This window comes from Siphateles boraxobius, unplaced genomic scaffold (assembly GCF_051911475.1).
Source record: "Siphateles boraxobius isolate OS27281-9 unplaced genomic scaffold, OSU_SipBor_1 55, whole genome shotgun sequence".
NCBI lineage: Eukaryota > Metazoa > Chordata > Actinopteri > Cypriniformes > Leuciscidae > Siphateles > Siphateles boraxobius.
In genome coordinates, this window is record NW_027509181.1 from 10053108 (window position 1) to 10065359 (window position 12252).

General features: G+C 35.7%; 1 protein-coding gene across 1 annotated transcript; it reads right to left on the bottom strand.

Annotated features, from left to right (window-relative positions):
* Window positions 1-249: 249 nt before the first annotated feature.
* asah2 (N-acylsphingosine amidohydrolase 2) lies at window positions 250-10115 on the bottom strand. Its single transcript, XM_077205761.1, has 20 exons — window positions 9986-10115; window positions 9379-9488; window positions 9015-9158; window positions 7489-7665; window positions 7241-7368; window positions 6714-6791; window positions 5889-6009; window positions 5419-5544; window positions 5189-5275; window positions 4997-5101; window positions 4022-4103; window positions 3793-3908; window positions 3479-3573; window positions 3335-3374; window positions 2564-2662; window positions 2325-2420; window positions 2074-2226; window positions 1628-1684; window positions 1442-1530; window positions 250-878 (listed from the first exon to the last, which is right to left on the bottom strand). Exons 1-20 carry the CDS (start codon window positions 10113-10115, stop codon window positions 680-682), a joined length of 2232 nt encoding a protein of 743 aa, XP_077061876.1. The 3' UTR covers window positions 250-679.
* Window positions 10116-12252: the final 2137 nt, after the last annotated feature.

The following is a 12252-nucleotide window of genomic DNA, read 5'->3' on the forward strand; positions in this document are numbered from 1 at the left end:
TAAAATCCCAATTTTCTCGCGATTTACAAATTGTTTGAAACATTTGGGATAAAGTAATCAACTAAACAAAATATATAACATTGGCCTAGTGGTTTTTGGATATTTTACTGCAAAATTCCTACATATTGTACCTTTAATAACTTTTTTACAACAGAAATTAATCAACACTGAAAAGACTGGATGATGACACTATTTTCTTCAAGAGCTGTTGTACAGCCAAAAAAACTTTATTGCATTATTTTCCTGTTATCGTTGTAAAGCTGCTTTGAAACATCTGTATTGCACAAAGAGCTATATAAATAAAGATGACTTGACTTGACAAAACAATGGGACACAAATTAAAATTAATTAGGCCTCAAATTAACATACCTACCTAACTTTAACAGTTTGTCTCTATGTGTGCTGTACAATATGAATATTGTATAGTGACTATTTTAGCAGCAGAGACCAATCAGAAGCTAGGACTGGAACAGATCGATATAGGCTACTTTACCAAACAATTATTTCACCTTAGAATAAAAAAAAGGCAGAAAGGTCAATGTGTGTGCATTTGACGTGTACTATTGTTGCATGTTTACCTTAGACAACAACATTAGTTTACAGATTGATGCTGTTAACAGCACTGAACAGCTAATATTCTACAGCATATAATGTTCTTCCTCAGTGATACACTGACTGATCAAAAGTGGTAAAAACTTCTGGTGACTTTGAAAGCATCAGAAGCGCCCACGTATGGCATGATGATGGTGTTGTTATCCTTGGATTGTTTATAATGTCCAAAGTGTTGAATCCGGTAGGTTCCTGTCTGCGCTGTGAGGGGGATGTGCCACTCCACTTCTGACCGACTCCGGCCAGCAATACCTTTAATCCAGCGAAACCTGGTTACACACACATACACAAAATAAGTCAGAATCTTTACTCCTATAGTAGGCCATATAGATCAACAAAATATGTTGAACCAGGGAACGCGTCTTATCTCTGAAAAATCAGGACTTGCCACCATCCCTCTGTATTACAGACAGGTTTGGCTCTACGCGCAGAATTCAGAAAAACAGAGTTTGAAAACCGATAACAAATAAATCATCATTCAATCAAAAAAAAACTTTGAAGCCACTTTCTCAGTTCCAGTGACGTACTTGCATTTTGCCATTGCAAATTATGTCACTCAGTATACATGTATAGACTGTCTAATCTACAATTCATTTATGATCTTACATGGATTTCGGCCTGAGGAATGAACTGGCTGTGTAATGTGATAAGACCTTGACTCAGCGTTTGCCTTATCGGGGGACAGAGATACTGTCAGCTTTAAGATGGCTTCATTAACACAAGCTCAAAGTAAAAGTATATACGAATCGATATGATATAAACATTAGCAAAGAGAACATTTAAAAAAAAAAACTTGAGCCTATCGTATATACAGTATGTAGACAGAACATACCTTGTTTCCCATGATGCATCCGTGTGAACTATTTCCCATGTGTTGGTGTCGTTGTGAAACCTCTCCACCGTGACCAATGTCTTATCTCTCTGATATGATAATCACCACAGATTAGTCATACCTCATGCATAAAAGAGCATGTTTTGCAAATTATTACTGTACGGTTACTGCAACTAAAGTACTCACAATATCTCCAGAGTGTCTCGGGTTTCCAGCAACAAATGTGACAGATGCGATTTCTCCCTTTAGATACATAAATCACAAAAATCTTGTTAATTTATAATAGCCTAAGTATGTTGCAAGCTAAGCATTAACTAGTCCACTCATTTCAATATAATGCTACATTAGGGATATTTCAGCAAAATTTTGCTGGCAAAAATGTCCACTGTCAATAGCGTAGTGATGTTTGATTCACTGTCCAACAGTTACTTTCAAAACAAGGAGCTTTCACGAATTTGCATGACCACGACGAATTTGAACATGAGAGAATTTTGCGTAAGGGAACTTATTCGCCCTCATGGGAAACTCCCGGATTCCTATTGAAATTACTGGATTTTGCCCACAAAATTCTGTCGAGCAACAGTAAATGTAATCGAATGTTTACTGCATGAACATCACAATTATTGACCTACCACTTTATAGACAGGGTTAACCTGCTGTAAGACGTCACCAAAGGTGGTGTTAGCTGGTGCTACGTCTGCCACGGGGTCCTTCACTTGATTAAAAAGTGTGTCTTCGTCAAAGAAAGGTGGTTCGGGACCCTTAGGCAATTCTCCTATTGTTCCCTGGGGAAGATTGTTTTATTTGTGAGATCAGACAGACCATTTCAGTTCATTAAAAAGTTACAAAATGACTGCAAGGCAATGAAAAAATGGAGAGTTACGTGAGCAATAGCTTTGGCAAGTCCTCTGTAGCGCTGGATATAAGCCGAGAGAGTGTGAGGGCCAAAAATGGTGGATGCGCCCTCATATCGCTGGATCTGTGAGAGTAGAAGAAAACCATTTGAAAAGCCAGACCAAATAACACATTGTGTCTGTCAACTCGTTTTGACATGTTCTTTTACCTTGGAGCACCATGTTAATATCATGACTATTACGGTGGTCAACAAAACCGGAAGCATACCTGATACTCTTCGTATGTAGTGATGTAGTGGGTGTAGATGTTGCAGAGACCAGCGACAACCACCTCTGCATTAGTGAAAGACTCTTTCACCTCCAACTCCTATGAAAACCATGCGATACAGGAAAAAAAAATTTTTTTTTTTGAAGAATCTACTTCTAATTCAGATTCATAAATGGTGCGTCAACCTGTTGTGGCAGGTTTGATTCCATTAAATATTGAAGATATTGAAGATATGAAAAGGAGATTAATGAGATTGTTGATTTATCTTTGTGTTGTTGAAAATGACTACACAACCATTCAAAAGTTTGGGGTTAGAAAGATATTTTTATTTTTTTTAAATGCTGAATAAAAAATTATTCAGCAAGGATGCATTAAATTGACAGTAAAGACATTTAACAAAACAATCTTTACAAAAGATTTATATTTTAAGTAAGTGCTGTTCATTGAACTTTCTATTCACCAAATAATAATAAAAAAACATATATCATGCTTACCACAAAAATGCAGCAAAAACATGTTTCAACATTGATAATAATAACTTGGCAGCAAATCAGCATATTAGAATGATTTCTGAAGGGTCATGTGATATGTGAGCTGGAGTAATACTGGTGAAAATTCAGATTTTCAATTGCAGGAATAAATTTCAAAATGTTTTTATTTTTTTATTAAACAAATGCAGCCTTATTTAACATAAGAGACCTCTTTCAAAATCATTTAAAAAAATCATAATTATTCCAAACTTTTGACTGGGAGTGTATGTTCCATTCTCACCTTTTTGACTGCCTCCCGTATCCTTCTCCCTGACATGGTACTAGAACATTGAAGACAACTTGAGTTAAACAATATTGGCTGGTTGTGGAGACACTTTTTTCTACATTAACACAGCTGCTGCTTTTGCGAATCAGCAGAACTCACGTGAATTCTCCAGGGACTGCAACTATGGCTAAAGAGCCAATAGTGATGATCTGAACGTCCACAATGGCTGGATGCCATGGGAGAGGTGAATCCATCTGCATGAAAACAGAAATCACTGTTATTTCAAAACAAAGAAAACATTTAAACGTGTCTCATGAGTACTTTCCATTACCCATTCTCATGCACTGTGTAAAAAGTGCCAATTCTGGAGTGTTTGGCAGATTGTTATCTTATGCCTATAATAACAAAAGATACTGTATTGTACATTAGATTTTGTTATTCTGTTTATTTATGAGCTCTACTTGTCCTTATACCTCCCCGGTGCTGAAGAGGATTGGTTTAGGCCAATGACAAGCCTTGGACTCATTAGATGGGGGTCCCACAAGCGCATCTCGTATGCCATCCCAAAAGGGGTCTCCATCTGTATCCCCTGGTCACAAGAAGAAACATAACCATAATTATCAGATATGTGACCAACAATAAGAACAGAAAAGTATTTGCCAAGCTTATGACATAGTGACATTCATAGCTTATATCCTTTACCTTGTATGAAGTTGAATTCTCCTCCTCCGTCGGTTGTACCAGCGGCAAAACTGTGTCCCAGAGCAGGTTTACATGTCCGTCCCTGGTGATAGAAACTGTGTCGGCATTAAGTTTGCCCAGTTTTGGTACAAAATACAGAATTACAGCACAATAAAGAACTTTATACAGGTTTGGAACAAGTTGAGGGTGAGTAAATGATGATGGAATCTTCATTTTTGGGTGAACTATCCCTTTAAGGTCTACACAGACCATATGGAACATAATTTTCACTCTTCCTTTAGTTTGGACAAAGTAAAAGTTGTGTTTTTTGGTGATGCACTTACAATTTGAGTCTATGACGCAAGACATTTTGGAGGGTTAAAAGCAAATTTACTTAAAGGAATTATGGAGTGAGATATGGAGTGAATTGTGGAGATGAAGTTGAATTAACTTATGCAATTCCTGTGTGTGTTCAATGTAAACAGTGCTTTATCATTACATCATATCCCCTCCTAGTATAATTGCATGGAAAGTATGGTAACATTAGATGGTTTCACAGACAGGGTGCTTTGAAACAATCTGTATTGTAAAAAGCACTACATAAATAAAGGTGACTTGACTTGACAGGGCTAAGACTAAGCCAGGATTAGGTATTAGTTAAATTAGGAAATTTAAGTAGCTTTTATAAAAATGCCTTAGAAAAAAAATTACTGGTGTGCATCTTGAGACAAAACAATGGCACTGACATATTTCAAGACATCTCAGTACAAGTTTATTTTAGTTAAAACAGCTCAAACATGTATTTTGGTCTGGGACTAGCTTAAGCCTCGTCTCTAAAACCAGACAATATTTGTTTAAATTTATAAAGTTAACAGGATAAAAAAAGAAAAGATGCTTTAAAACAATGTTTATTGTGAAAAGTGGTATACAAATAAAATTGACTTTTAGTTCCTAGTCTCATTGCCCGTGTTTTGTGCACAGGAGCCCTGTACTCACTGAATGAGTGGAGTTAAATGGGACAGTCTCATCGGTCATGTTGACCCACTGATGTGCGCCGTGAACCGACCCGTGCAGCTCCTGCTTTGCACTGCTGTACAGCTCCTGCAGAACAAATACACTCGGTGAAGAAGCACACTCAGGCAACACAGATACTCCTCACGATCAAGCAATATGACAAGTGACACACACCTTTGCTTTTTTATACATATTCTCTCCTATGATCCTGGTGCTTTCAAACATGTCCTCACCCGGTCCAAAAGCTATGCATTCTTTTTTCTATTGAAAGGCACATGTGAATTAGAACTGGTGAGCGAATATTTCCAAGTGTCTACAGTTATTTTGAAATCCAAGGTTATACTTATCTATACAGATAGACAGATAGTTATATACAGTACAGCATGTGTATAATAATAACTCACTCCACCGACGGGGCAGGAGCTGTTAAGGTAGTCACACTTCTCGCCTGTGTTCACGCAGACGGGGCCGCGAATGTTGGGAGATGAATCTCCAAGATTACTGGAGGAAAAGCCGGCAACAAAAGGACCCTGGAGGAGGTAAACAAGCCATGAGGCGTTAGCGCTGCAGTTTTCATACTGTCCACAACTCAAAAAGCCTAATAAAGATAACTGCCAACATAAGCAAAAGAAATGGTATCTTCTATTTAATTTCCACGGCAGATTTTTACCGTCTCACATAATGACATCATTAATTAACCATTGTCATTAAACTTCCTCCGTGTTTACAACATTCGCATGGGAACTATTGACTTTATTGAGTGGCAAACGTCCTTGTGTACTCTTCAAGTAGATTACAACTAATAAAGACAATCCATTAAACTTGATGGTGAAGCTCAGAGGAAGGAGGAGTAATTAAAAGGTTGACCTTTTACCTCACCGGGAAGAAAGCCAATGTTTTTCTCCTGTTCAAAGGCATAGGAGGCGTAGCCAAGGTTGTCTGAGCTCACCATGCGATTGGTGTTATTCATACTGACGGGATGGACAGCAAACCAGCTGAGGACGGATGCATTGGCAATTAGTGCATTTTGTATATTTGGCAGAAGCCAAATACCTTGAAGATTCTAAGATCCTACTCTGTTTGCAATGAAAGTTGTGATTTTCTGATGTAAAATGTATACAGTATATATATATATATATATATATATATATATATATACAGTATATATATATATATATATACACACATACATATATTTATATACACATACATATATTTATATAAACATACATATATTTATATACACAGTATAGCCTATATATATATATATATATATATATATATATATATATATATATATATATATATTCATAGAAGCCTCATTAGCTGCTTCTTAGCCATCCGCCATATTGGAACAGTCAAAGCCGGGCCATAAACATTTGAGAGCAAGTCGACTGAGAATCTGTAGATCATTTTGCAAAAACTAATACAATAGCTGACACGGCATTAAAAAGTTACCATAATCAAAGTAAAAACATTAAAAAGCACCATAGTAAAAATCTGTAATATTGAGTAAATAGCTATAAAAACACAAACCAACCTAAGGTTATCCCATTTCTTCTGGAATTTAAATATCAGCGGTTTCACAACCAGAAGCTACGCAATGTTTTTGGCATTATTGACTCTTACAGTGAGTGAAGACACCCTGACCGTTCCAAGATGGCGGGTGCGCATACATATGATAAAAGGTGTATAATACCTGAGCAACCCCATACCATCCCCATCCAGATCTGTGAATTTCATGATGACAATCTGCTTGTCTGTGTTGAATTCATATCTGGGTTGGAAACAGAGTCGTAAATTAACTTGTAGTGACTTTCAGATGTGTTGTCTTGCGAGTGTTTTTTAATGTGTAGCTAATTTAATTTAATATGAAGTATTTTTTGATGAAAACGTTTATACAGTAAGGAAGAATGGGGCTAGATGTCACACGTTTTAATGTAAAACAATTTTAAGGCACAAAACAATTAAGTTTTGCAAAAACTGCAAAAATGTTAATGTGATAATAATATACCAACATACAATAATATGTTAATAATAATGTGTTTTAACACACACAATAATATTGCTAGTTCATGTTAACAAATGAGACATTAAAGTGTTACCATATATTATTATTATAATTATTATTAATATTAAAAGTCCATTTCTGACACTTGTGGGATTTCAGCTCCTTTAAACTGCTGCTGGATCAATACGAGCACATCAGTAAACAAACAAACCAACCTGTTTCTCTCCTCCTCAGGGTTGTTCAAGTATGAATGTGGGCTTCTGTTCAAGTTGTTGTCAAGTAGTTGTCCTTTATTTATGAAAATTCGCCCAGGTCTCAAATTCCTATGAGCTATATCAATACTCTGATAAAAAGGACATAAATCATTACCAAAGACGCTGAAGGCATTTACATGAGATAAAGAGTAATCATTAAATAGCTAACATATCAGGAATGCATTTCAAATGAGAGAATACAAGCATACCTTGACTATTCCACTGACGATGGCTTGTATAGATGGCTTAATATAGCCTTTACTGGTGATCATAAAGAGTGTGTACTGGAAAAAGCCACCCAGGCCTGAATGTGTGTGCGTGCCACTCATGACCACATTGTCCTGTCTGTACAGGTCTCCGTATTTCGCCTTTAGCTCTTGAAAAACCTAAAATGGTATGAGACAATGACAAACTAACAAAGGATGAACACAAGGAGAAAGTCTAGTTTGAAACACACGTCAGATTCTTAGATATGAAAGATACTTGTATTCATTTTGTTTATAAATTATTGTACCAAAATTTGATTTAATGATTCCAAAAATGGCAAGTTGTGTAAAATATGAACAAATAATACAGTGATAAACATATTTCTGAAGTCCCCCTGTAGTCAATAATTTTATCCCTTAAAACTTATCTTTTATCAGCAAAATGACATATCCATTTATTTTTCCTGTGGAAAAAAAAATGCTTCATGCCTTAAAATAGCTTGAATGTTACTCAACACCATTGCTTCATTAAGTGTACGCGGATCTAGGAATATGCTTATTAGCCCCGCCTCCACTCACTCAGGCCAGCTCAACTTACTGAGGTAAACGCTGCACAATGGTATCGCTCTTTACAACGTCGGACACATAACGGTAATTAATATGATTAGCCTTTTGCTTGACTATGTTTTCAAACAACTAATATGTGTTGCTAATGTTACATGAACCATATTCCCATTCTCCATCTCAGAGTCAGACCGCTGCCTTTTAACAATCAGCAGAAACGCTTTGAACATCATAGAACATCAGTGGAGAAAGGCATATAGTTCATCATAACAGTAATATACATCATACCCGCTATACTGCTAAATCTACCTGATTTTTCTAATCAACAGAAGAATATAACGGGATAACCTGGCTTCTCTCACAACTCCCCTGCTAGTTCGCTGTTAATGATATGCAAGGGCCTGCCGGCACGTTGACGTGATTGGTTACAAGGTGATTTGTGACGTCAGAAACACCAGCGATTTCAAACCGCGTTTTTGAGACTGTCTTTGGTTTACTGCAGTTTTAAGGAGAAAATTCTCAGCAATGGTGTTGACTTGTGAATTTACACATGGTTTGTCCTAAAGCGTATTAAAAACATAACATAGACATATAAACAACATTAAAAGCTTGATTTTCATCACAGGGGGACTAAGTAAATTTTACTTGTTTTTTTCAGTAGTAAATAAATATTCCTTGATTCTAGTGTGTGTGTGTGTTTATAAGTTTTCAGTTTTTCTATATAAAATTTTACATTTTAAAATGTAACACAACAGTACAGCAAATTAACAGTAAATTTAGCTAAATTCATCTAATTCTGACATTTTTCATTTTTTAATAACTTAATAGAGCCAAAATAAAATTTCATCATTGACGAATTTGCAATTTTTCATAATGGAACTGCTTTATATGTACGCATTTACCATGAATACAGAAGACCACACCCATAGTAATGCCAGTGAATGTGGCAGTATAGTGTGCGCTACCTCAAGCCTCAGTCTCTGAGAAACCATGCCGATGTCCGCAGTCACGAACACCACTCTTTTACTGCCATCATCCACAATGAAGGCTCTACTGAAGAGACGTGTGTGGATCCCTCTCGCAGTCTGCTCAGTATTGGCATAACCCATCTTTCCCATGGAGAAAAATACAAAACATCAGCATTCACAAAGGCCTTATCTGTCCCTTATCAATACATCTGATCAATGGACAGTCATAAACATTATCAGACTCATATATAGACTTCCATAAAGGCCTCACAATAATCAAACAGAACATTTGGTAATAGATTTTCTTTAGAGTAAAATCAAATGATCACTAGAGCATAAATTTAAGAGAAATGAAACCAACCATAGGCAAATCCGCCACAGGCCCTGTGCAGTCAGCACGACCCACACCGATCAGATACGGGACCTCTTGAGGACTTACTGTGGGGGCCGGTTCCTCTGGAGTCACTTCTTCTGGTGCACAAATAATTCAAACCAGACACAACATGATTTTTCAATAAGCTTATGAATGGAAAAATTACACTTGGGATCCAAAAGTCTGAGACCACTAGCACTTGCTTATATTTAATGCAGTCTCCGACAAAAATGAAAAATCAATTATGGTCTAATACATAATTTTAATTTAAGAAAAGGTTCTATATAGAACCTTAAAGGGTTCTGTCAGGCACTTTTAGAAGTTCCCATTATGGGATCATTTCATGGATTTAGTTTTACAGCTCAAAACATACTTTGTCACTAAAAACCAGGTGAAATGACCGATTAAATATGAGATACATTTCTCCTTATATAGAACCTTTTTTCATGTATGGTTGTTTAAAATGGAGTCAGGAACCCTAGAGGTTATATAGAACCACATTAATTGGTATTATTTAATATATTATTATTTGTTCTAAGAGTGCGATTAAACCAAGTGTACTGTTCAGAAGAATTACTTTAAAACATGCAATTACGTTTTTCCGAATCCAATCTGAGGGCCAAGACCGTGATAAGCCCCACTGAAACTGCTGTCATCAAAAGGAAGAGAACTATGAGCGACATCTCTAGACCATTGAGACGACAGCCCACAGTCTTCCGTGCCATCCTTCACTGAGACACACAGAACATACACTTGTCAGGCAATATACAAAAATATGGTAACACTTTATTTTACAGTGTCCTTGTTACATGTAGTCACTATAGTAATAACTATAAATTAAAATGATGCATAGTAACATGCAACTATCGCTAAACCAAACCCTATCCCTAAACTTATAGTAAGTACCTTAGTTATTTACATGTATAATTACACTGTAACAAGGAAATGTTACAATAAAGTGCGACAACAATGCTACTTATGCACAGTGTACAACAACTGAAACATCAATCCATTTATAATCCACAATGATTAAAACACAAATCCATATATACAGTATGTGTTGCTAAACGCAGTCACGCACACACTACCATTCAAAAGAGAAGTTGGTAAGTTTATGTTTTTGTGTCTCTTATGATCACCAATTTATTTGATCAAAAAAACTGTATATATTTTTAAATATTTTTTACCACTTAATATAACGGTTTTCTATTTTAATACATTTTAAAATGTAATTTATTCCTGTGATGGCGAAGCTAAAGTTTTTCTTCAGTGTCACATGATCCTTAAGAAATAATTTGAATCTGCAGATTTAGTGCTCATGTAGCATTTCTTGTTATTATCAATATATATATATATCCTCGTAAACAGCTCAACCTGTGAGCAGGAAAGAGAGGGAAAAACACATGAAAAAAAAAAGTACAAATGCGCACAATATACACTTTTAAAAATAACACTCAAGTAACTAACTATTCGTAACATATACATGCATATACATATATATATATATATATATATATATATATATATATATATATATATATATATATATATATATATATATATATATATATATATATATATATATATATATACGCATCTAAATTGATACCAGCAATATTCCAGTACAAGCATTATACATTATCAAATAATTACTGTATAATATGTGGGAAACTACTTACATGTGTTACTCTTGGTGCAAACTCAGGAAATGGTGTAGATTTTGTGCAGAAGAAACAAATGAATCCAGTGTGGGAAAAGTGCGCATGCACCTATAGTGTATATAGCGCAAGGACAAAGGTGGTATTCTCTCATTTATAGCCTTATTTAATGTTGACAGTGTGAAACCAAACTCTCAGATTAGATTAGATTAGTTGCATAACTGTTGAGATAGAAAGACCATCAAGACGTACATTTTTACTACAGAGGGAACTTTCCAGTTAATGATAAATGTCACAAAAAAAAATCAAATGTATTAATTCAGTGTTGTTCATTCATGCTTACACTGCACATTCAAAATCAGATGAATGTTTTTTCACCATTTTTTGTATATATGCCATGTGTCCAAAATTAACATTTGCCAAGTGCCAAATGTGCCGAATTATAAATAAACTGCTGAATAAATAAAGGGATTTTTTTTGCCCATTAAAGAGGTCCTTGATTATGATTACACTTCTTAACTTTAGTTAGAGGGTAATGTTTCTGTTTGAGCATAAACAACATCCGCAAAGTTACGACACTCAAAGTTCAATGCAAAGGGAGATATTTCCTTTTACAAAAAGCTATTTTTAAGGACTACAACAAACGTCTGATAGGGACTAAAATGAGCTTCTTCCTCGGTTGGTGACATCATAAACCCTACAATTTACATAAACCCTGGCTCTGGTGACACGCAACAAAGGGGTGAGGTCATGTTGGGCTGCTTTAGAGAAGAGGAGCGTTGTCATCGCTGTTTTTTACACCCCGGAAAAAGTATTTCCTATGGCTGATGAACTGAGAGAGGTTAAAACTTAATTTGAACACTGTTCCTGAACATTATAGCCTCAACGTTTGTCTGTGCGCTGCACATTTTACAGAGAACAGCTTTCAGAAGAGAGTACAATGCAGGTTATACTCACAAAAGCTTCTCCTGAAAGACGGAGTCATTCCCATTTTGTTGGGACAAACGGTTGTTTATGGATCACAACTTGTAAGTATGTCTTATCATTTGTAGTTGTGTTTTCTATTAACAGTTCCAATTACAAGTTTTAAGTAGATGCTATGATAGCTATGATGTAAACACGATGTCCACTTGCCTGATAACTAACATTACAGTATTGATGTAGTGTTTACTGTAGCTTTTGAAAGCTCTTGTTTTTGTAAGAC

Coding starts and splice junctions, on each gene's coding strand:
- asah2 (XM_077205761.1), bottom strand. CDS start 10,115: ATGGCACGGAAGACTGTGGGCTGTCGTCTCAATGGTCTAGAGATGTCG. Junction 5,276..5,418: donor GCTCCTGCCCCGTCGGTGGA/GTGAGTTATTAT, acceptor GCCTTTCAATAG/AAAAAAGAATGCATAGCTTT. Junction 5,102..5,188: donor ATATGTATAAAAAAGCAAAG/GTGTGTGTCACT, acceptor TTTGTTCTGCAG/GAGCTGTACAGCAGTGCAAA.